This window comes from Cetorhinus maximus, chromosome 28 (genome assembly GCF_964194155.1).
Source record: "Cetorhinus maximus chromosome 28, sCetMax3.hap1.1, whole genome shotgun sequence".
NCBI classification, from domain to species: domain Eukaryota; kingdom Metazoa; phylum Chordata; class Chondrichthyes; order Lamniformes; family Cetorhinidae; genus Cetorhinus; species Cetorhinus maximus.
In genome coordinates this window covers 23217178-23242615 of record NC_135906.1, presented here as the reverse complement: position 1 = coordinate 23242615, position 25438 = coordinate 23217178, and the positions used below count along the sequence as shown (strand labels likewise).

At 42.4% G+C, this 25438-nt stretch overlaps 1 protein-coding gene across 2 annotated transcripts in view; it reads right to left on the bottom strand.

The window, feature by feature from the left end:
- The window catches only part of rtbdn (retbindin), a 40677-nt gene extending 15673 nt beyond the window's left edge, over positions 1-25004 (bottom strand). Inside the window, exons 1-3 of one of the 2 annotated variants that reach the window (XM_078531406.1) lie at positions 24771-25004; positions 15692-15843; positions 1891-1978 (exon numbers count right to left, since the gene is read on the bottom strand). In XM_078531406.1, the coding sequence (XP_078387532.1) occupies positions 1891-1978; positions 15692-15843; positions 24771-24772 (242 nt within the window). In that variant the 5' untranslated portion in view covers positions 24773-25004. Of the gene's footprint in view, positions 1-1890; positions 1979-15691; positions 15844-23990; positions 24122-24770 lie in introns of those variants that run through there. The other variant, XM_078531407.1, reaches the window with a different exon arrangement.
- Between the last annotated feature and the right edge of the window lie 434 nt (positions 25005-25438).

Sequence of the window (25438 nt, the reverse complement as noted above, 5' to 3'; positions counted from 1 at the left end):
GGCTGATCTGATTGTAGTCTCCACTTTACTGTCTACCCCTTTTGACTCCCTTGTCAGCTGTGTCCATTGAAAAGGGCATAGGAACAGGAGCTAGCCAGTCATTTAGTTCCTCAAGCCTGTTTTGCCATTCAATTAGATCATGGCTGATCTGTATCGTAACTCTACTAACCTGCCTTGGTTTCGTAACCTTAATACCCATATCTTTAAAAAAATCTATCAATCTCAGCTTTTAAAAATTTTCAATTGACCCTCATCCCCAACAAGTTTTTGGGAGAGAGAGTTCCAGATTTCTACTATGCCTTGTATGAAGAAATTCTTCCTGACATTACCCCTGAACAGCCTAGTTCTAATTTTAAGGTTATGCTCCCTTATTCTGGACTCCATTCAGACTTGGGCCATTAAATGGCAAGTTACATTCATGCCACACAAGTGCCAGGCAATGACCATCTCCAACAAGAGAGAATCCAACCATCTCCCCATGACATTCAATGGCATTACCATCACTGAATTCCCCACTATCAACATCCTGGGAGTTATCATTGACCAGAAACTTTACTGGACCAGCCATATAAATACTGTGGCTACAAGAGCAGGTCAGAGGCTGGGAAATTCTGCAGCAAGTAACTCATCTCCTGACTCCCGAAAGCCTGTCCACCATCAACAAGGCACAGTCAGGAGTGTGATGGAATATTCTCCACTTGCCTGGCTGAATGCAGCTCTAATACTCAAGAAGCTCAACACCATCCAGGTCAAAGCAGCCCTCTTGATTGACATCCCATCCACCACCTTAAACATTCATTTCTCCAGCAGTGTGTACCATCTATAAGATGCACTGCAGCAACTCACCAAAGCTCCTTCGACGACATCTTCCAAACCCACGACCTCCACCACCTGGAAGGACAAGGGCAGTAGATGCATGGGAACACCACCACCTGCAAGTTTCCCTCCAAACCACACACCATCTTGACTTGGAAATATATCGGCCGTTCCTTCACTGTTGCTGGGTCAAAACCCTGGAACTCCCTCCCTAACAGCACTGTGGGTGAACCCACACCACATGGACTGCAGTGGTTCAAGAAGGCAGCTCACCACCACCTTCTCAAGGGCAATTAGGGATGGGCAATAAATGCTGGCCTAGTCAGCGATGCCCACATATCGTGAAAAAATAAAGAAAAACAACCCCCCCCCCGACCCCCACCTGAGGAAAATGTTTCAGTTTATCTACTTGATCAAAACCTTTGATCATCTTAAACACCTCATTTAACTCAACCCTTAATCTTCTAAACTCAAGGGAATACAAGCCTAGTCTTTGCAAACTGTCCTCATAATTTAATGCTTTTAGCCCCGATATAATTCTGGAATCAGCATTGCACCTACTCAGAGGTTGATTTGAAATACAAAATCCTTGGATAGCATCAATTCCTTTTCTGTGGCCAGAATTTAAATCTGATTCAGACTGATGGGACAGAAGTCTTCTGTCATACTGGCTCTAAAGGGTCCAACATCAAAATATTTGGGGCAGTTCCATCCGATTCTTACTAGTCATGTACCCATAGCACAAAAATACAGCCCATCATTTCTCACAGTCTGCCAACTGGCGATCTTGAGCGTACAGATCAGAAGATGGCTGAAACAAATATCACACTGATGCATGGTGTGACACACTCAGTGCATTGTGAGGACAGAGACTGTGGAGCATTATTCTCTGCCTAATCTTACAATACCTGACCTTGGAGTGCTTGTGTCTGAAATGCAAAGGGCTCCATTCCTCATTAGATCATTCCTCACCTTGATGGACATGAAGACAAACTCACTAAATCCACCTCAAGTGAATACCAAAAAAAAAAATCCTATTAAAAAGGGATTAAAAAAAAACACTGTTGTACTAACTTTGTACTTAACAGTCCACATCGGTTCCAGGACTCGGCCTCTGGTGAGGTAGTCATCTTATCCTTTATGTTTGCTGTGCAGCAAGCATCTGTAATTTAAACAATTAGAATATGTCATACCCAGGAGCTTAAAATTCAAAGAATATCAGTCAGACTTAAATAAATAAAACCACCCAGGATTGACTCATTGGTAGCATTAGCAACCAGTAATAGAGGCACCAGAATTTAGCACTTACCATACTTTCTTTAGGCTTCTGTACCTCCAGTCCCTGTAGGAGCAGCAACCTTAAACTTGGGGCATATTTAACCTTTTGAGGGTGCTGCTTTGAAATAGAACAGTGGCACACGACTGAAATTAGCCCGCAAAGCCAGGCCATCCTGATTAAACCGGGACAGTTGACAAGGAGGCTACCAGAATCCATTCGCGGCTGCTCAAACATGCACATAATTTGCTGTGAACTCATTTAACACTGCCCCAGCTCCCCCAGCAGAAACAGTGTCTTCTCACTATCATTATTTTTAATTATAGTAATCACTGATCCAGATAATAAAATGTCAGCATCCTCCCCTTCAGATCTTGTTTGCTCCTGTCTCCCATCTTGTTTTCTGCTTGTATTTTTAAAGAACCTTCTGAATGTTTGTTAACCAGGCTTTGTGAGTATTTTAAGAATGCTGATTTTTCCTTCTCTGCATCGAGGGTTCAGAGCAAAAAATGCAGCACAGAACACTCTTCTTCTCCTTTTTTTGCACCCAGCGTTAGCACTCCCAATTGAAGAGCAGCATGGTTACATTCAGAGTTAAAGTTGTTGTACTCTACCCCAATAATGTACCAAACTCCAATATTGAAAGTGTGCCTTCATATGCACCAGTGTGACATTAGTGCCCTTTAAGCAAATGCTTTAAGGGCATTTGGCATCAAGATCTATTCCAAACATGCAGTTGCAAAAAAAAAACAATCTGATGGATTTTAATATTATTTTGTTAACCCCTGTTGATATCTTTTCCTCAGAGTTGAATAGGTACTGAGGTAGCTGATTTTGGCTGAGGACTGAATACTTCAACCAGGGTGCTGGAAGGGAGCCGGGGGAGGGTGTGGCATGGTAGAAATAAGCCACCATTGTCCCTTTACACCTTCATGGTCAAACTCTTGTTGGATAAGGAGGAGTGAGTTTTAATGCGATGCCCCTAGTGGTTGAATAGCTTGCTGATGCTCTTTAGTTTCACGTATGAAAATAATGGCCACTTGGACACGGGGTGGGGGTGCGGTCGTCACCATTTGATGAAACGTACCCCAGGCAAGGAGGGGAGAAAATTCAAAGGGATGGACAAATAAAGACTCAAGCCACCCTGGAAGCAGGCCAGGTAAACGGCTGAGCAATTAAGTGACTGAAGCCCTGACCCATTTGATTATTGCGTTACACTGAACCCTTCTGTGCTTTGCTAATGGATTGACACGTTATCTACTGTTACACGGAAGTGGCCTTTTAGTCACTTCATCTTTGACTTTTCAAAACCTGAGATTTTGATTTTACCAATCCTCTTGTACAACTGTATGTACACCTTCACTCGCTCTCCTTTATCTTTGTGCATAGCGTCCACAGGGAGATGAATGAATGCACCAAAATTAGCTTCTTCATCTTTGGACACAAGAGGAGTCGTTCATCACTGGGTACAAGCCCAAGTCCCAGAGCTGCAACAACACCGTTGTCTCTGCTCAAGTCCTAGTTTGTACTTTGGAGAGTGAGGATGAATTGTTTTTCTCTGTTACTGCATGCAGAAGGAGGTTGGTGATCAGCCAGTCAAGAATGTAACAGTCCAGGTTTTATTTTACAGAAGTTCAGGAAAATAGCTGCGCGACCTAAATAGAGAGCCTGTCGCACGCACTGCTTTGATCAACCCAGAGGGGCCTTCACTGGGCTTTAGCAACATTGCAAATTAAATCTGCTGTGACAGGGAGTGTGCTGGGAGGGAAACGGGAGCCTCAGTTTTTCTGCTCAGTGACAGCGGCAGTCGCTCAGTCCTCAGAATATTTTTTCATAGTCTGATCCACATGATGAAACTTCTCATCCTGTGACGCTGGGGATCAGATCAACTCTTTCAAGCGGTGAGTGCTTAAGAGCAAATCCTGAGAGAAGGTTTCTAGACTTGCAGAGCTTCTAAACAAAACACTGCCAAGGGAAATCCCGACACTTTTCTCTGAGAAGATGTCCTAGATAATTAAAAGTATAGGTTTTGGTTTGTCTCCTCAACTTCCCACCTGATTTCTATCCATTGTAATAGACAGAAACTCATTGAGATGTTTAAGGTGATTAAAAGGAGTTGACATGGTAAATCAGTAGAAACTGTTTGCGCTGACCTGGGGAACCCAGAACAAGGGAACAAAACCTTAAAATGAAAGCTAGATCAATCAGGGGTGATGTTAGGAAGCTCTTTTCTACACACTGGGTGGTGAAAATCTGGAATTCTCTCACCCAGAAAGCCATTGAAGCTGGGGGTCAATTGAAATTGACCTAACTGAACAGTGGGGACAGACTTGAGGAGCTGAATGGCCACCTTCTGTAACTACGTAATGTGAAAGGTGGGCTGGAATTTACAGCAATGGTAGCAGTTCTTACATCAATTACTAAATAATTTTCACACCAGGTTTCATAGTTATTTAATTTATTTCTAGGTTTTCTTGATGCTAATTTTTAAATTAGACTTCTCAATTAAACCAGAATAGACACCCACAGCTGAGTGGTTGGGTAAGGCCTATCCTCTTCCATCCCCCAAATACATGTGCTTTCCAGAAAGGGAGAGTGTCACTTAATGGTGATCATGAGTTGGAAATCTTGGCTGATTTTTCTCTCCCTACCCCAGCAACTCTGAGATCAACTACTCTGAGGTAGCCATTTCTAAACGCTTACCTACTGAGAACAGGAATTATAAATTCATTGGAGTTTCAAAGAGTTATGACAATTGGAAGGAACTGAGTAATTCTCACCCACCCCTGAAAACAAATCCATGAAACTCAGTCATTCTCCAAGTCTTCAATGACAGGTGCTGAAATTTACCCGGACCATAAAACTTTCCATGCCACTATCTTGTGAGTCTCTGACCACTACCAGCAAAGTAACAACAAACACATTTTTCCACTCCCAAGCGTTTCCCCTCTTCTCTCCTGACACGTTGTCCAGGTTAATGTTTATCCCTGAACCAACATTATCAAAAGCAGATTATCCTGGTCATTTATTTTGTTGCTGTCTGTGGGATCTTGCTGTGTGAAAATTGGTTGCTGAGTTTCCTGCATGACGACTACACTTCAGAAGTATCCCATTGGCTGTAAAAGTGCTTTGCCACCTCCTGAGGTTATCAAATGCGCTTTATAGTTGCAAGTCTTTCTGTCACAAGCTATGGTAAGTGATAACAAGTGTATTTCCCTGCTCCCTCCTCCCTTTCTGATGAAGGTACTTAATTGGTCTGGTATGTTATCCAACTGACACTGGCCATTCTATGCTTCTGTATGCCAGTGATCAGTTTACATGTGAGCACAGACCAAGAGTATGGCCGGCTCTTCAAGCTTGGAAGGTGTCACAATCAAGCCAGATCCTGTTTCACACACAGGTGCAAATGAAGGGAAAGGGAAAGGGAGGAGGCATACATCATTGGATACCAATAAGGTACAGGAACCCTGGCTGATATTACCCCCTGCCTTCCCCCACTCTCCGCCCCCTCCCCCTCACCGTTAGCCCAGATCAACGGTACCACATTTACTGTCGCCTGGCTGAAGTTATCGAGTTCAAGTATAAATTGAGGAGCCCAACTTGGTCTGTACAGATTAGCCTATCTGTTAATGGGTTAATGCCACAACCAGCCACCATGAGAAATATATCAATTGAACACCCTATTATAATTGGCACTGTGACCATGTCTGGTGAACTTCTGGTCAGATCATCATAACATTGAGTTTTTTTGTTACAGTTGAGTAGGGTTGCTGTGTATCCCTGATTATTGCCGGTTGTTGGCAGCAGCCAGTATCATGAGCTAGGCTTTTGGATAATTTCTCTCAGTTCAGCCTCGATGAGTTTTATTTTCCCCAGAGTGAGCTATAAGATTCTCTCTCTACATTCAGTTCTCGAGCATTTCAATTGGCTAACCTTTCCTCTCCAGTCAAGGTCAGGCAGCACAAACAAGCGGATATGATTTGGGTTCTTCTCATTTACATTTCTCAGCACAGTGAACTTGGAGCTTTGGCTGTGATGTGCGTCCCTCATGCAGGAATGGCACACAAAGCTGGCTGTTTTCATGTGATGTAACAGCTAGACCATGCAGAAGTCCTTCCAAACTGGGAACAAGTATATCTCGCTGCTAGTACGACAGTTTTGTGGGAACATTAAGGAAAAGAAGCAACAAAGCACTTTTTTTTTAAAAAAAGAGCTGCATTTACCAGCATCTTTCTCAACCTCAGGTCATCCCAAAGCATTTTTACAGCCTATAGAGTACTTTGCAATGCAGGAAACACGGCAGCCAGTTAAGAACATGGACGGAGATGATGCCGTTGTGGTAATGTCACTTGGCTAGTAATCTGGAGGCCCAGGCTAATGACCTGGGAGCATAGGTTCAAATCCCATCACAATAACTGGTGAAACTATCATTGATTGTTGGAAAAACCCAACTGGTTCATTATTGACCTTTAGAGAAGGAAATCTGTCATCCTTACCTGGTCTGGCCTACATGTGACTCCAGACCCACAGCAATGTGGTTGACTCTTAACTGCCCTGAGAAATGGCCTTGCAAGCCACTCAGCTCAAGGGCAATTAGAGATGGGCAATAAATGCTGGTGTGCCAGCATTGCCCACATCCCATGAAAGGATAAAGAGCACAGCAAGCTCCCACAAACAGCAATGTGATAGTGAGCAGAGCATTATTTTTTCTTTAAAGGTGTTGGTTGAGGAATAAACATTGCCCAGGATACCAGGGATAACCCCCCTGTTCTTTGAATAGGATCTTATACGACCATCTGAGAAGATGGATGGGCCTTGACTTATTGTAGCTATTGGGTGAGGTGAAGGACCTCTAAAGACAGCACCTCAGGCAGTGCATCACTCCCACAGTACTGGACTGGAAGTGTCAGCCTAGATTATGTGCTCACGTTCCTTGAGTGGGACCTGAAGCCCTGATCTGTTAACACAGAAGTGAGAGTGGGTTGGGAGCCTGTTAACGGTGAAGCATGAGACATCATGACTGAATGGGACAGGGTAGGTGGATCAGCTATACTTTTCCTTATGGCATTTTCATATGGCCATGCAGTTACAGGAGCTGGTGTCCAATGACTTCTATTACAATCACAAACTGTACAAAATATTTCTGTCAACTTGCACAAGTGGCTTCAATATTTGACACCAATGTCTGTTTAACCTTGTGAGCAGCAAGTCGAAATTTTTTTTTGCTGTTTGTTTCTGAGACCCCTAAGGCCCCTGAATCTCTACATCACTAATCTCGAGGCTTAAACCTTTCGCCTGCTAATCCCTGTTTAAAGGAATTCAAGCACCTACCCTCAGAACAGCAAATCCTTGTTTACATGAATTACATGACAGTAAATCGCATTCCTCTGGGATTGGCGGATTTAATATCTGCTGCTACCCTGCATCATTTTTGTTTTACCAATTTTCCCTACGCGGAATCTTGCAGCACAGAAGGAGGCCATTTGTTCCATCGCTCCTGTACCAGCTCGTTGGGAAAGCTATTCGATTAGTCCCACTCTCCTGCTTTCTCCCCACAGCCTTGGCAATTTGTGTCTTTTCAAGATGTAACCCACTCCCTTTTGAAAATTACTATTGAATCTGCTTCAACTACCCTTTTAGACAGCACATTCCTTCTCTTCTCCAGATTGATCATTGGTAGACTATTTGGCTGAGGGAACAGGGGAGTCACAGCCAAAGTTGACCCTGTCCTCGCCCAGCATCGACACACTCGCACTCTCCAGCACCGATCAACGAATAACGGTTGGAAGGAAGAAGCCTGACTGATGTCCCCATTTTTAAAAAAAAATCGTTCTTGGGATGTAGCCATTGCTGACATCTCCAGATGAAACAATGTCTGGCTAGGTCAGTCAAAACACATTGGCATGGGACTGGAGTCACATATAGGCCAGACCAGGTAAATCTCTCTTCAAGTTTCCCTCCTTAAAGGGCGTTAGTGAACGTGTTGGGTTTTTAATGACAATCACACCGCTTTGTGGCCATTTTTTTTCCTGGTGCCAGCTCTTTATTTCTAGATCTTGTTTTAACCAAATTAAAATTCTCAACCTGCTGTGGTGGGATTTGAACCCCAAATGCTGGATTATTGGCCCATAATTATTATTATGGGATGTGGGCAATGCTGGCACACCAGCATTTGTTGCCCATCCCTAACTGCTCTTGAACTGAATGGCTTGCAAGGCCATTTCACAGGGCAGTTAAGAGTCAACCACATTGCTGTGGCTGCCTGAATTACTCATCCAGTAACATAACTATTACACCCCCATTCACGCAACATAGAGGCAAAGAAGGTCTTACATTCAAAACCTGATATGGAGTGAGTTATTGACTACAGCTAAGGTGACGTGTGACAATTGGTCTCAACAGTTCTGGGATGGAAAATCAGCCAAGGCTCTTGGTCCTGATTTCTGCTGAAAATGCTTTTTGCGTAGCTACTGGGTGAGGTGAAGGTCTAATATTCTGTTAGGAGTCACGGCTTAAGTTGTTCTGCTCCTTTCTTTCTGAGCTACTAGTTGGCTGTGGCCGAATGGATAGCACGCTCATCTCTAAGTTAGAAGGTTGTGGGTTCAAGTCCCACTCTGGAGACTTGATCTGACATTTCCAGTGCGGTACCAAGGGAGCATTGTATTGCCAGAGGGTGCTGTCTTTCGGCTGATATGTTAAACCAAAGCCCCAACTTCCCTCTCAGGTGGATGTAAAAGATCCCCTGGCACTATTAGAAGAGCAGAAGAGTTCTCCCGGTTTCCTGAGCAACATTTATCCCTCAACCAATGTAATAGAAAAACAGATGATGAGTGCTGTCTTGTGGGACCTTGCTATGTGCAAATTGGCTGCTGCATTTCCTACATTACAGCAGTGACTATGCTTTAAAACCACTTAATTGATTGTAAAGTGCTTTGGGATGGTTGGGGGTTGTGAAAGGCACAGTATAAATGCAAGTATTTTCTCTAGAAGCAGGAAGAGGATAATACATACAGAATGGATTAGAAATAGATTAGGCTTACAGGACTGATAACAAGTATCCACTGGAAATGTTAAGCAGAGTTTTCCTTTGAGAAGCAGCCGTATTTGCTAAGCATTTCAAGCAAGCTCAGCTTTTATTTTCCTCGATTAGCTATTATTGCAACTCAAATCTTTTACATTTCCTTCACTCCCAGCATTATAGAGTTCCCTATCTTGCAAGTGAGTTAAGTCCATGAAAAGAACAAAAGCAAAAAGAAAAAAAAACCTTAAGCACGGGTTGTCTGTAAATAATTCATATCTAGCAATGAGTTACAAGACTGAAATTCAATCAAACTCTTCTGATAAGGTTATAAGCTAAAGGGAGTTAAGCTTGAACGGTTCCTGTACATCAGCAGGATGTGACCATTGATTTTGCTATTTTAAATGCACTGCCAGCAGTTTGTTATTCTTTTATGTTGTGCAGTTCATAGCTTCGCAGCAAAATAGATTTTCTTAAAATCAATAAGCAATCAGCGCATGAAATATGGTAGAGGGTAGGTAAAGGTGAGAGGCGAGATCTGGAGATATGCCGATAGATAGGGAGAGAACACAGTGGGTAGGTATAAAACATGCAGGTTTTACAAGGGATAGGCGAAAGAATGAAAGTGACCAGAGCAAGGAACGGGTGGTCATTGGTTTGACCGAGGCACTCAAAATCATGAGGGGCTTTGATCACGTAGATAGGTTGAAACTCTACTGCAGGAGGGTTATGAAGTTCGCTACAAAGTGCTTCAAAGGTGTTATATAAATGTAAGTTCTGTCGTCAACTGTCTACTTGTAGGTGACTCCAGAACAAGAAATCAGCTTACACGAGTTAATGGGTTCAGCTCGTTCAGCGAGTAGCCTCACTTCCCAACATTCAATTCTTCTAGCAGAAGACAAGGTCATCAAAAAGCAAAAAGGTTTAAATAAAAATAGTCCCTTAATTCCAGTTATTTAACACCACTTATGCCAGGTAATGCTCTGATTATAGCCTTCTGTAATTTAGATGATGCGATTATTTTGTGGTAATGATGTTAACGTAACTTCCTTAATACCAAATCGGCATCCTGCAGCCCTTATATTCCAATATAGGTTCCCTTGCCAACTAAGAGGGTGAATGCACAACTTCAAACTTGCTCTATCTCAGTAATGCTCTCTATATTTCCCTTACAGGTGCTTGGCAGTATTTACCAGTTTTTCTCTTGCCCTCACTGCCTCCACTACAGGTGGTTCGGGTAGGATTGGGATTCACAGGCAAAGTATGTTTGTGCCCAGCATTTTTGAGCGCATTAATGGGCTGAGACTGAGGTGGTACTGCACTTTTGAAGGTGCACCTTTCGGATGAGACCCTAAACCGAGGCCCTCTCAGGTGGGCTGAGAGGATCCTACGGCACTTTTCGAAGAAGAGCAGGGGAGTTCTCACCAGAGTCCTCGCCAATATTTATCCTTCAACCAACATCTTGTTAAAAAAAACCCAGATTATCTGGTCATTTATTTCTTTGCAATTTGTGGAGTTTGCTGAGCGCTAATTGGCTGCCACATTTCCTTCATTACAATTGTGACAACACTTCCAAAGTATTTAATTGGATGTAAGTCACTTTGGGATGTCCTGAGGTTGTGAAAGGTGCCATATAAATGCAAATCTGTCTTTACCACATTGCTGTTTTCAGAGGAATATATCTATGCCAGTTCTGCTGGTGGTGTATTGAGATTTTGAACAATACATTCAGGTAAGGATCAAAACTCGATCCCCTATCCGCGCAGTTATCTGACCTTAACTGGGGTGAGGGCAAAGCAATACAATTTGCGTCAGATGTTCCTTGGAGTATGAAAGAAAGAAAACGAACCAAATTTTCCATTAATTACAGAATCACAGAATAGTTACAGCACAGAAGGAGGCCATTCAAACTATCGTGTCTGTACTGGCTCTCCAAAGTTGCAATTTGCCTAGTGTTACTCCCTGGCCTTCTAAATGCCTTGATTGAACCTGCCTCCGTCACACGTACGTACGTGTGTGTGTGTGTGTGAGAGAGAGAGAAAGAAACAGTCACTGAGATACTTGAAGGCAGTCAAGGTCAGTGGGAAATTCCTCAGCATGAAGGGTGATGGAAGTCTTTTGGGAAACAAATTTTAAAAATGACTGGAAACCTTTTATATCCAACAACGTTGATTCTTGCACTGAACTGTATATATAAGGGAATAGTGTAAGTTTCAATTTACCAATTTATCCAATCAGTAAGTGATCCCACAAAACTTTTGCCACACCCTCTACTCAACTGCATCCTGAGTATTCACTGACTGACAATAGAATTTGCTTCAAACTAGCAGGAATTCGATTGTGCAAAAAGCTATTAAACGGCTGAGGAATGACTCGAACATTAAAAGTTTACCGACAGAAACTGATTAACGTCAAGGGTACAGGTGCAGATCTTTAATGCAGCTTGAGAGCTGAACAGATGTCGGTCAGCGTAATGTCAGCAGCCACTGTCACACAGGAGATGAAAAGAAAGACCTGCTCCATAATAAAGGAAAATTGAAGCCTCTGTGAATTGACCTATTTCAGCAGCTTCATCTTCTGCAGACAAAAGTGGTAAACTGTCATGTAATCCAGTGAAAATATAATTAACATTGGTGCACCCAGCCCTTTCCTAGTTTGAGTTAAGGGTCCTTTTACAATTTATAGATCTGGCGTGAATAAAAGAAAATAGTGAAATGTGGGGAAATAGGCAAAGTGTTTCAACAACATCCATGAGGGACTTGGTGTTAGAAAGCCTTGCTTGCACCTCTCAGGAGTAGTTGGGAGTACAAATTAAACCTGGAAGATGGGATTAAGTCTTCTCTCTCCAATGCTGAGTCCTAAAAACTGTTGGACAACTTCCTGTGGATAGAAAATCAACAGCAAAAAGAGTAGCCATTAACTGTGCATTCAGACAGAAGGGCAAAACACAACCTGATTCCCTTCCTGATCACCATCACCCCTTAGAAGGAAGCAGCATTTGCCTGAGGCTCATTTTGTTCACATTATTCTAATACAGTAACTTCTCTCTGGCTTGGGGAGTGCCTTTTAACGTAACTAATCCTGACACATCTAATTAGGAGCATTGAGAGATCAACTGACATGATGTTGGAGCAGTCTTTTGTGAACTTAGGGTGTTCAAAAACAGGAGCAACATAGGAATCTCCAAATTTTACCCAACCTGTGTTTTGCGAGTGCCATTGGAGCATTGGAACTCTAAACTCCAGGAGGACACAGTGTGAAAAGGCTGTGAGAAAGTTACATGCACAATTCTGTTAAATCGCAGTTGGCCACAGCAAGCAGATGCTTCCGTTTTTAAATAAAAAAGACTTCCAGTTATAATTTCATCTTTCACAACCTTGTACTTTACAGCCAATGAAATACTTTCAGTATGGTCATGGTTGTAATATAGGAAACACAGCTGCCAATTTGTACACAGCAAGCTCCCACGAACAGCAATGTGACAATGACCCAGTAATTTTTTACTGATGAGAGATGAATATTGGCTAGGACACCGGGGATAATAATGCCTTGGGAACTTTTGTGTCCACCCGAGGGGGCAGACGGGACATTGGTTTAATATCTCATACCAAGAACCCTCATCTCTTTGATTTACTGACTAGATTTCTACATCAACAAAGGTCTTTTCAATAAAGAAAAATGAAAGCATTTGTAGGAGCAGATATCATTCGAAGGAAATAATCCAATTTTTGTTGTATCCTTGGACGTAAAGCCAGTTCTGGGCAGAAGGGTTTAACTCTACATGTCCTCATTGCCTAACAGTATTAAGATTAATGTCTTAGAAGAAGTAATCAACAGGGATAATGCTTCAGCCAGACAGTAAAGGCAGATGGCTTCCTAGTGTTAATGACAAACACAGCCTGTTCCTCTGCTATTTGAGAAGGCGCCACAAGGGTGACCATTTTCAAATCTGCTTCTCACATGCAGCTATTGCACATCACTGACTGTGTCCTTCAGACATGCTCATGTATGACAACATTCAGCAGCTTCCCTCTGCCAATAAAACGGGAACCGGACTACAGTTAAATCAGAGCTTCTGGGAGTCAAAAACTGCACAAGAGCATGAAACTTCGAACTGCTGAGGAATTGTTCAAAGAAATTTAAAATCTTGCAAATCAACCAGTATGCGGGCTATTTTTTAAGAGGTTTTCTCCAAATGACTTAGTTTAATCCTTCCTGAAACAGAATATTGTTGTAATTGGTATTTAAGGGAGGGCTCTCCTGAACTTTTGAAATACTCTTTGATCCTCATATCAAAGTTTTAGATGGGTCTTTAAGTGTCACTCACAGGAGATATTGGGAGGTCCATTAAAGCCTTTAATCCACAAACTATTTGTTTAATAGTATTTTCAGCATTTTGAAAATTCATTATCTTGTCTGTCCTCAGTTCCTCATTTTGCATAGATCCAATGGATAAGAAAGCAGCCTTCTCCACTCAAAGAGACACCCAAAGCATCCACCAGAAGCCAACTTACATTGACAGTTAATAATTCATCCAAAGAACCCTCATCTCTTTGATTCACTGACTAGATTTCTACATCAACAAGGGTTTTTTAAGAAAGAAAAATGAAAGCATATGTAGGAGCAGATATCATTCAAAGAAAATAATCCAATTGTCATGTCCTTGGACATAAAGCCAGTTCTGGGCAGAAGGGTTTAACTCTACATGTGTGTCTTAAAAGAAGTAATCAACAGTTAAGAATGAACTTGCATTTATGTAGTACCTTTCACATCCTCAGGAGGTCCCAAAGTGATTCACAACCTATGAAGACCTTTTTTTTAAAGTATTGTTGCACAAGCAGATAATGTCAACAAAATTGCTTTCAGCAAGATCCCACTGGACAGCAACGAGATGAATGATCAGTTAATCTATTGTTGGTTAAGATATAAATGTTGGCTAGGGGAAACTCACCCGCTCTTCTTCAAATAATGCTAAAGGTCATGGGTTCAAACTGATGCATGGGAGTTGGAGGAGTGGGTGATCTTATGCAATTAGAGGGAGCTTTAATTCTGTGTTTATCCCTAACTATATCTGACTGGAAGAGGGCTCGATGCTGACACTGGTTACCTGGAGTAGAAAAGTGCTTCATTGTTTGACGTAGCCTAACTACTGCTAACAGCATACCTGGGAGGGGCGATGTCCGTGACTCACACCTCTAGTTGATGGTGCACACGTGACAAAGAAATCGAGAAATATCTCATCATATTTCTGCTGGAAAATGCACCAACCTTACGTTCCTTGAATCTCAGATGCTTAAACAAATAAAATGCTAATCTTAGAACAACATGTTGCTCATTCAACTCATGCCTCTTTCCAAAGACCATGAAATGATACTTATGGCCGATGCAAAATGTCAAAGTGTCTTATTTCGATATTCGGCAGTAGGAATGCTGTGCATATTATATCTTAACCCCACCTCAAGTCTCCAAAGTTGGTCTTCAAGATTATGAAAGATTTTAATAGCGTAGGCGTGGAAATGGAGATCTCGTGGCACACTGGGTAGCGTCCCTACCTCCGAGTCACCCCAGGACTTGATGGCCAAGAAATGTGCGTGCATAACACAGCCAAACAGATTGGGCATCAACTTGTAAATCCTTCTAACCTAGGCCAGTGGCAGATGGTAAGAGTGGGAGAGATTCCTGGTGAGCCATGTGATGTAAAGATGATTGGAGCCTCCACCATCAACTATTCTTAGCTTTGGTCTACAACATGTACATAAAAGCAACTTGGATATCCTGGGGTGGGGGTGGGGGGGGGATGCAGTTGGCTCAGTTGGTTGGACGACAGGTATGGGGGTTTGATCCCTGTTCCAGCTGGGGTGGATTCGGGACCTGTCTCCTTGCCCTACCTGTGGTGGAGGTCATGGCGCTGTGGGTCGGACCTGCCTTTGGGCAGAGAACTCAGGAAGAAGATATTTTTATTTGTGGGGAAGAGGCTGTAAATATCAGATAGTTCCAGATCTAGATCACATCTAGAACTAGGGGTCACTGCTTAAAAATAAGGAGTCGCCCATTTAAGACAGATGAGAATTTTTTCTCTTAGAGGGTGGTGAGTCTTTGGAACTCTCTTCCTCAAAGAGCAGTAGAAGCAGAGTCTTTGGATATGTTCAAGGCAGAAGTAGATAGATTCTTGATAAGCAAGGGGGTGGAAAGTTATCGGGGATAGTTGGGAAAGTGGTGTTGAGGTTACAATCAGATCAGCCATGATCTTATTGAATGGTAGAGCAGGCTCGAGGGGCCGAGTGGCCTACTCCTGCTCCTAATTCATATGTTCGTATAAATCCAGCAGGGAACTCAGGAAAAACGTCTTTACCCAGGGAGTGGTGAGAATGTGGTGCTCGCTACCACAGCGAGTAGTTGAGACAAATGGCATAGATGCCTTAAAGGAGAAACTAGATGAAGGGAGAGAGAAATAGAAGGTTTTGCTGATGGGGTTTAATGAAGATAGGTAGGCAGAGGCTCGTGTGGAACATGAACACTGGCATAGACCATTTGGGCCAAATGGTCTGTTTCTGTTCTTTATGTAGCATGCAAACACTTACTCTTCAAATATAATGGACAGTCGTGGAGTTCTGGCTCGGGACTTGGGGCAGCTTTGTGGCTCCCAGTTGCTGGGCAGGTTGCTTCCAGGTGTCTAACAGTCCCACACAACAAAAGGACAGCAACCAACAGCATTTTGGCACTTGTGTTGAACCTGAAAAAAAAAGAAAGGGAAATTAGGAACTTTTTAAAAATAAAATTGCAAACCAACTCTTTGAGGATCACTCTGATAGAGAAGGACACTAGGTGGGAATGTAAATGGGACATGGTGGGTTAGAAGGTGTAAAGTTACTCTCCAGAAATCAGAGCCACAATTGATCCTATTGTGTGTTCTGATGCCCTTCATTGGACCAGGAATGATCGAGTGTTCCCAATCCAATGGATTATAGAACAGGAGGAAGTTTGTTCCCTGCAGACGATTACACATCATTGTGTGATGGATTAGTTGTGCAGCTCATTAATTACAGCTTTGCTGTGAGGAACTGCAACACTACTTTTCAAATTCAACCTCAAGTATTTGAGCTCCAGGAATAAGGCCATTGGGCAATAGGAAAGATTTGCATTTTTATAGCACCTTTCACAATTTCAGGATGCCTCAAGATGCTTTACTATCAATGAAGCATATTTGAAGTGTCGTCTTCATTGTAATGTAGACACCCAACCTGTGCACAGCAAGGTCTCATAAACAGCAATGTGATAATGGCCAGATAACCAGTTTTCAGTGAGGTTGATGAAAGGGTAACTATTGTTCTGGACGCTAGGGGGAACTATCCTGCTCTTCTTTGGAATAGTGCAATGGGATTTTTTAAATATATACCTGACATGGAAGTTGGGCCCTCAGTTTAATGCCTCATCCAAAAGAACACACACAATTAGGAGCAGGAGTAGGCCATTTAGCCCTTCAAGCCTACCTCGCCATTCAATAAGATCATGGATGATCTGATTTTAACCTCAACTCCACATTCCTGCCTATCCCTGATAACCTTTCATCTCCTTGCTTATCAAGAATCTATCTACCTCTGCCTTGACTATTCAAAGATTCTGCCTCCACTGCCTTTTGAGGAAGAGAGTTGCAAAGATTCATGACCCTCTGAAAGAAAGAAAAATCTTCTCATCTCTGCCTTAAATGTCAACCCCTTACTTTTAAACAGTGGCCTCTAGTTCTAGATTCTCCCACAAGGGGAAACATCCTTTCCACATCCACCCTGTCAAGTCCCTTCAGGACCTTATATGTTTCAATCAAGGCACAAAAAAAGACAGCACAGCATGATCCATTAGATTGGAGACACTCGATCATTTCCGGACCAGTGTAGAGCATCAGAACACACAATAGGATCAATTGTGGCCAACAGTGCAACACTCCTTGATTGGAGTTTCAGCCTAGATTTTGTGCTTAAGTTTTTGGAGTGGGACTTGAACCCATGACCTTCTGACTCAGAGGCAAGAGTCAAGACTTATAATTTAAACGCACTCTTCCCTTTTTTGACCTGTCTGACAGCTTTTGTGCATTCTCCCTGCCACCCGCACCCCCTACCCCTTTAGCCTATGTTCCCTCCACAAAAGTTAAAGTTTCACAAGCAGCAATGAATAAATATTCAATGAACTGATCTTTCAAAACTGTAGGCACTTAGCTCACTACACTGTTGGCCATCTTTTCACCAGCAGCTAGATAAAGAGCCTCTATTAAAGTAAAACAAAATCATTCTAGAGTGACATTTTCAGTTAAAAAAAGACTATATGGTGCTTATAGCTTATAAAAGATGTAATTAGTCATTCACAAAAATGTTTGTAATACTATTCATTATTAAACTTTCTATCAGGGACTGAATCTGTGTAGCTGTCAGGTATTGTTTAAAAGGCACTTAAGGGTTAGACACTGGCTTTTCATCTTTGAGATGTTGGGTCAGAACTGAGCAGAGACTTGATGGGCTGCAGGTCCAATCTGGCCCTGGATCTGATATTCAGATGTACGAATCCCCTTGTAAAATGAGGTCGGGCTGTCTCAGTCCAATTCCAAGACCACAGCACAATTAATGCCCACTATTTGCCTAAAACTTTGTGGCAAATGGAAAAGATTTCAGTGGTGCAGGAGAGGGTGCTCTTCTGAAGTTGGGGCAGAGTAGAGAGAGCTTCATTCTGCATCATATCTGACCTAGGAGTGATTGATGCTGGCACTAGATGACTAATATGCAAATTGCTCCAGTCCCCAATGCTAAATCCCATCCTGGTAATTACAAAACTAATCACAGCACATTTAGTAAAAGTCTACTTTTTATATTGATGGATCTAAGATTACTTTTTAAAAGATATGATTAATTAATGAACTGTTTGGGGTTAAGCATTCAGAGAGGAGGATTGTGAATTTGAAATAATTTGGAATGTAAAGCACTGCATAACTAACTCTGGTGCATGCTCACTCTTATGTCTTGGAGCTTTGTATTAACACAAGACGCTGTTATATGGAAGATAATGGATACTCCCTAGCAAATTATAGGACAGTAATCCTATTGAGAGGTTCAGTGACATCATTGTTCGCAAGACTGAAACTTGAGCGGTTTAGGTTCACCTTCAGTACCCAAGGATTGGATAATGGACTTAAGCTTTTGTAACACTGCCCGTCTTCTCTCCAGCTCCAGATCATTTGCTGCTGAAACCCTCATCCATACCTTTGTAATCTCTAGACTCAACTATTCCAATTCTCTTCCTCCTTGCATCCTTCATAAAGCACTTATCCAAAGCTCTGCTGCCCTATCCTAACTCACGCCAAGTCCCATTCACCAGTCACCCCTATGCTCTCTGGCCTACACTGGCTCACAGTTTTAAAATACTCATCCTTGTTTTCAAATCCTTCCATGACCTCGCCCCCTCTCTATCTTTATATCCTCCTCCAGCCCTGCAAGCCTAGAGATCTCTGCATTTCTCCAATTCTGGTCGCTTGAAAAGCAGGATTTGTATCATTCCACCATTGACCACTATGCCAGCAGCTGCCTAGGCCCTAGACTCCGGGCTTCCTTCTCTAAACCTCTCTCTCTCTCTCACTCTCGGTCTCTCTCTCCTTCTTTAAAGCATCTTAAGATGCTCATTAAATCCTACCACTTAGAAAAGGCAACTTGGTGAAATATCTCTATGTGGCTTGGTTTGATAACACTGCATTTTGGGATGTTTTACAATGTTAAAGTGTGCTATATAAATGCATTTCTTTATTGTGGCACTATAGAGTGGCTCACTCATCCAGGGACTCAAATGACAACTGTAACCACACGTGTGTAACAGTCTGCTTTTAACAAGTAAACTAAAAGGATCAAAGGTTGACTTGATTACATCTGCAGCCATTATATATATTATCTAATTCCAAGCCTCAGCTTCAGGTTGTCAGAAGGGCCTTTTAAAAAAAATAATATTAATTCATAGGGTGTGGGTATTAAGGCCAGCATTTATTGTCCATCACTAATAGCCTTTGAGAAGGTCGTGGTGGGACACCTTGAATGCAACTGAGTAGCTTGCTAGGCCATTTCAGAGGACTGTTAAAGAGTCAAACAAATGGACGTGTGTCTGGAGTCACATGTAAGCCAGACTGGGTAAGGACGGCAGATTCCCTTCCCTAAAGGACATTAGTGAACCAGATGGGTTTTTACAACAGTCTGGTCACCATTACTGAGACTAACTTTATATTCCAGATCTGAATTTAATTTCCCCAGCTGCTATGGTGGGATTTGGACTCATGACTTCAAAGTACTTGTCCAGGCCTCTGGATTTTAACATAACCACTATGCTAAAATACCCACATCTAAGCCCAGTCTGTCAAAACTTGCTTCAACCTCCTAAATAGACAATAGGAGTCTCAGAAAGTAAATGCAAAAACAAAAGGGGAAAAAGATTTGGAAATGTAAGATATTAGGTTACTGAAAAGATACAATGAGGAACATAGATCCAGAGGTAGGCCATTCAGCCCTCTAGCTGGTTCTGCTAATCATTTAGATCATGGCTGATCTATATCTTGACTCCATCTGCCCACCTTGGTTCCATAACCCTTGTCTAACAAAAATGTATCAATCTCAGTTTTGAAATTTTCAATTGACCCCAATTTCAACAGGATGGAGAGAGTTTCAGATTTCTACTACCTTTCATAGAAAGAAGTGCTTCCTGACATCACCCCTTGAATGACTGAATTAAAATTAAAATGATGGGGAAGGCAGAGGATGTATTCACTCCATTAAGCTCAGGTCCTCTATGTTTTCTTTAACATAGAATTTACAGACAGGACAGGCCATTTGTTCAATGCTCCTCATGCACCTCTTCCCACCCCTCTTCATCATATCCTTTCTCCCTCGTACTCTTACCTAACTTTTCCTTAATACTATTCCTAATACCACTCCCTGTGGCGGCGAGTTCCACATTCTAACCACTTTCTGCGCAATGATGTTTCTCCTGAATTCCCTACTGGTGACTACATTTTTTTTTGAAAATGACCCCTAGTTTTGGACAGTAACCGAGGAGCATTGCATTGCTTCCTTCATATGGGACATTATAGCGAGATCCCAGCTCCCTACCCAAATGGGATGGGGCTTTATCATTATTTCAAGAAATGCAGGAACTCTCCCTGTGATCCCACCAGCTTGCGGCAACACTACAAGAAAAGCAATTAATTAAGCAATTAATTGCTCATTCTTTGCAATGCTGATAGGTGCAGCAAGGTTAAACTTGATGCTTATGTCTTTGAAGTATGTCTGTTGTGCATTTGACAGCATTTAATGCTGATTGTCCACCTGTCAAGTGCTTTGAGAATTGTCTTATTTCTTAGAGTTTATTAAAAATGTATATTAATTGGAAAAAAAAACACTGCACAAACTGCAGAACAACTGCTGCTCCTTGAAGATAACTCATGCATGAAAAGTGCTGCAGGTTTTAGTATCAATTTTAATGCTTCAGGATCAAATTGGTGTTTGAGCATTGCTACAAAATGACTTTATTTCAGCATTGCCATGTAGAAGCCAAACAAACCTAGTCAGCCAGGGGAGAGAGGTTTCTGTGTATCTGCTGACAGCCTGAGTTACATTTACTGAATTACACCTGTTAAGTGCCTAGATTACAAGGCGATTTGCCACCCCCACCCCCACTAAAATATTTTTTCCTCATTGACTTGATTTCTGCCTGTGATGCAAGACATGGAGGAATAAGATAAGATGCGAAGGTTATTTTTAAAAATCAGTGAATTCAGCACTCTGTATAATATAAAGAGATCAAAAGACTATATTTCTATAGTGCTTGTCATAATCTCAGGACATCCCAAAGCACTTTCCAGTCGATAAAGCCACTTTTGAAGTGTAGTCACTGTTGTAATATAAGGAACACAGCAGCTAATTTGTGCACAGCAAGGTTCCCAGAAACATCAATGTGATAATGACCAGAGAATATGTTTTAGTGATGTTGGTTGAGGGATAAATATTGGCTAGGACAATGGGGAGAACTCCCCTGCTCTTCTTTAGAAATAGTTCCATGTGATCTTTTACATTCCCCTGAGGGGACAGAAAGCACCACAGTTTAATATGACATCTGAAAGACAGCATGTCGGGTGGTGCAGCACTGCCTGAGTAGTGCACTCCTAGATAAAATGCTCAGCTCTTTGTGGCAGGACTTGAACCCACAACCTTCTGACTCGAAAGCTGCCAACTGAGCCAAGCTAAAACAAAGCTGAACAACGTCAGGCCAGTAAATTTTGTTATTGTAAATGCTAGCGTATTTACTCAGTTCCACAGAAACCGATGCCCAACACATCCCAGTAACATCTGTTGATTCAGCACAATATTGGCATTTAAAAGGCTCCATAAGACATTGTATCACACGACAAATCATACAGTGGCATTCCCCATATAGAGTGACACACATAACACAGTGTATACTGCTCCCAGTTACACTTTTAGCAGCTTCAGTTCCCTGTTTTGCACACTTTCTTTCAGACAGAGCCTGTTTTATATTCTGTCTGCTGACAATACAGCATAAATGACATGTTCATGAGAAGACAAACATGGCTTCTTCGTTCCTATCTCTATAAGCTTCAAAACCTCACAGTGACTGCCCCTTCCATAAGTGAATTGCATGGGAACTAGACTAATTCTTGTCTGGAAGATGGATAGGCCAAGTGGTTTATTCTTTTAACTGAGCCATTACTGCTCCACTCTTCCCAGAAAGCTTCACTATACTATTTCCACGGCTTTTTTAAAATCCCAAATTGCAATACACAGACAGCTCATTGCAGTGAGTTAGTTGATAAGCAGAGGACACAGATTTTTGGGGGGTAATTAGCAAAAGGACCAACGTGGAGTGGGTGGGGTGGTGCGGCAGAGATGTGATTTCTTTATGCAGTGGGGTATGGCGATCTGGAATGAAAGGGGAGTGGAACTTTCTGAAGGGAATTGGATAAATACTTGAACAGGAAAACTTTACAGGGCTAATGGGGAAAGAGCAGGGGAGAGGGCCTAATTGGATAGCAATGTGGCATTGTGCCATTTTTGAAATGCAAGTGACCCCACTGTATGCGAGGACAGGACAAACCTGGCAACTTTAAATGCAGCATCAGTGCCCCTTTTACAGACTGGGATATAAAAGCAATCAAGTTGGATATGTTGAATACCACCTTTGGAAATATATGATAATAATGTTCTATACAAATTTAAACGGTCAACATTTTTGGGTACTGATGAAAGTGTCACACCCCAATGCATTAACAGCTAGAGAGTGGAATTGAGACCAAGATCAGAGCAGCTGAATGGCAAAGCAAGCTCGAGGGGCCGAATGGTCTAGTCCTGCTCCTATTTCTGATGTCCTTATGACCATACTCCCTCAGACAAGAACCTGCAGTGAACATTTTGCAGCATGTTTGGTTTATCCTTTCATATTTTCACTTTTCCACAGAGGTCTTATTTTAATTGAATGCTAGGATTTTGAGGGGTAATCGTGTGTCTGTGTGTGTGTGTGAGAGAGAGAGAGAGAGTGTGTGTGAGTGTGAATGTGGTGTCGTGATACAATCTTCTACACAGGAAGACTTATCGGAACATCAGACAGGGAATGGAGCTCACCCATCACCCTGCCTGCTCTATTCTCCATCTGTTTATGGGACTGAAAATTCAGACAGGCTGCACAATGAGGCAAGCCATCCTTCAAAGCCCAATACTCTGAAAAACCCATCTGGCATGTGATGCTTTACATCTTAGGTGCAAAATGACCCCTTATAAGCCTAGACTTGTGATATTATTATTCAGGCAAACTAATACTTTCACAAATCCCACTGTGCTTATTAATGTTAAAATAACTGGGTTAATGTCGCTGTTGAAATCTGAGCTAAATAATTCCACACCAATGTGTTGTTGGTACACTCTTTTACACAAAGTCATTTCACAGTTTAGGAAAGTAGGTAAAATATTCTTTTGGTATAAAACAGGGAAAAAAAAACATCTCTTTTGAGGTTGAAAATCTGAAATAAAAACAAAAAGCATGCCGGCAATGTGGAAGAGGCTAACTGGCGCCTATACAGAGAAAATGGGTTAAAGGTTTTGGATTCAGCCCTTCTCCAGTAAAGAATTAAACCTAAAACACACGTTTCTCCTCTGATGCTGGACAATGGCTCCAGTTCCCTGTTTTGACTTCACAGTTAGCTGGGGCGGCAGGGTGACAAGGTCAATAATAAGCAAGAACATACATTTATCACACCACAACAGTCAAACGGGTCCGAGTTTAACACTGGGGAATTAGACTTTGAACACGCTTCAGTCACCCAGCCTGTTACAGTAACGGAGTTGAAGACCATTCATGGTCATCAAAATAGTCCAGGAGCCCCAAGTCTTAATTTTAAATCAATCCACAATTCGAGAGTTGTCTTTCACTCTTATCCAAGTGGCAGCACCACCGCCCTCCTAGAACATCCAGTTGTCTCGGTGTTTCGCCACAAGTGCACTCAGTTTAGAACCTAAAGTGGGAGGGAGGCGGGTAAACCTTCCAGAGACACTTCGCCTAGTTTCTCACACTGACAATCACTCCAGATACAATTTTCGAAAACGGTTCCGAAATTAAAAAAAAGTTAGTCCGAGATTTCTTATAGAGAGCTCGCTCTTTAACCATCTTTTCTACTTAAAAATGTTTTAGAAAAACGGAATTAAAAAAAGCTCCAAAGTGCATTTTAATTTGGGGGGGGAGAGGAGGGGATTATTTAATTTCTCAGGGGAGGCTGATGCGGTTGTTCAAATATTTCTGTTATCATTGATTAGTATCACTCCCAATTTTATTCAAAAACAATCTTTCACCCACCTAAGGTTCGGATTCCACCGATGTGCCTCTCAGCCCGTGACTGTAATCTCAGTCGCCCCAAAGTTAATCCTTCCTATTTTAATAGTCACTCGTTTTAAACCGGATTAACCGCCTGGACTCGCTCCTGGAACTCACTCCCCACCTTCCCGGCACTTTAATTGTAGGAAATTAACTCCAGTATCTTCCCCCCCCCACCCCCCCTCCCAAATCCCAAATCCACATCCAGACCCCATCCCCTCTCCCTCTTTGCTACAAGAGAACTGTTATTTTTGCTTAGCCTGATCCTCTTAACAGTTCACTCATTCACTGGTTGCAAGGTTGGGGAGTTTGACGCATTTTTAAAATTGTTGATTCGGTTTCATTGCGACAAAAAAATGGGGGCTGGGGGGCTTGGGGGTGGGGGTCGGTCAGCAGAACAAAAACCCATGTTGCCCACACAAAAAAAAACTTCCTTCAGTTTGAAATAAATCAAATTGCAACCCCAATAATAATATTCAATTATTCTTCGGGCAAATCACGTCCATTTCCGACCCCCCCCCCCAAAAAAAATTGTAAGACCACCCCGAAGATTTCCTTCAGGTTAATTCTTTAAATGTTGCAACAGCCTAAAATCAAAATGTAAACATGATTTTCACATCGGTGATGCGATGTGAGATTTAACCCCGCAATTGGTCGCATTGAATGCCTCCAGGAAAATTGCACGTTATTGTTCAAATGCTGCAGTTAACACTTGGTAAATATTCTCTTTTAAAATATTGTCCCGCTCTAAAACGTGCTCACATGGTACCTGTGATATAGCCTCTCTCTCAGCGTTTGGGTCTCTCTGCCTAGTTCGGTTAAGAAGGACACCGCAGATTCCTTCGCCCTGGCTTCCTGGATCTCTCGCTGTGTCTAGGCTGCCTCGACGTCTGGTACGGTTGTGCCTGTCAACTCACGGAAGCTCTATCTAGTAGGCTCTCTCGCCAGCATCTCTCGCCACCTGTCCCCACCTCCGAAGTCTGCCTTCACTACCACAGCAATGCATCAGTGCTGAGGGAGGAGCACAGCTCTTAAGGGGGGCGGCGAGGGGGCATCTGATCAATCCACCCCCTAATCGAGTGGTTTTTAAAAAAAAAATACATATATATATATAAGGGCACGGTGACAGAATGAGGAATGGGAACTCAAATGGACTTTCAAAAACCCCAGGGCACCAGGCAGAATGAGTCAGTTCGAAATGTGAGTGATTCTGCACACCAGCGGACATACGGCACAGAAACAGGCCATTCAGCCCATGTTTATGCTCCGCTCAAACCCGACAGAGGGCTCCTCCGACAGTGCAGCACACCCTCAGTACTGCACTGGAGTCTCAGCCTTGGTGTTTGTACTTCACCCCTGGAGTGGGGCTTGAACCTAGAACTTTGTGACTCAGAGTTAAGAGTGCCACCAACTGAGCCACAACTGACATG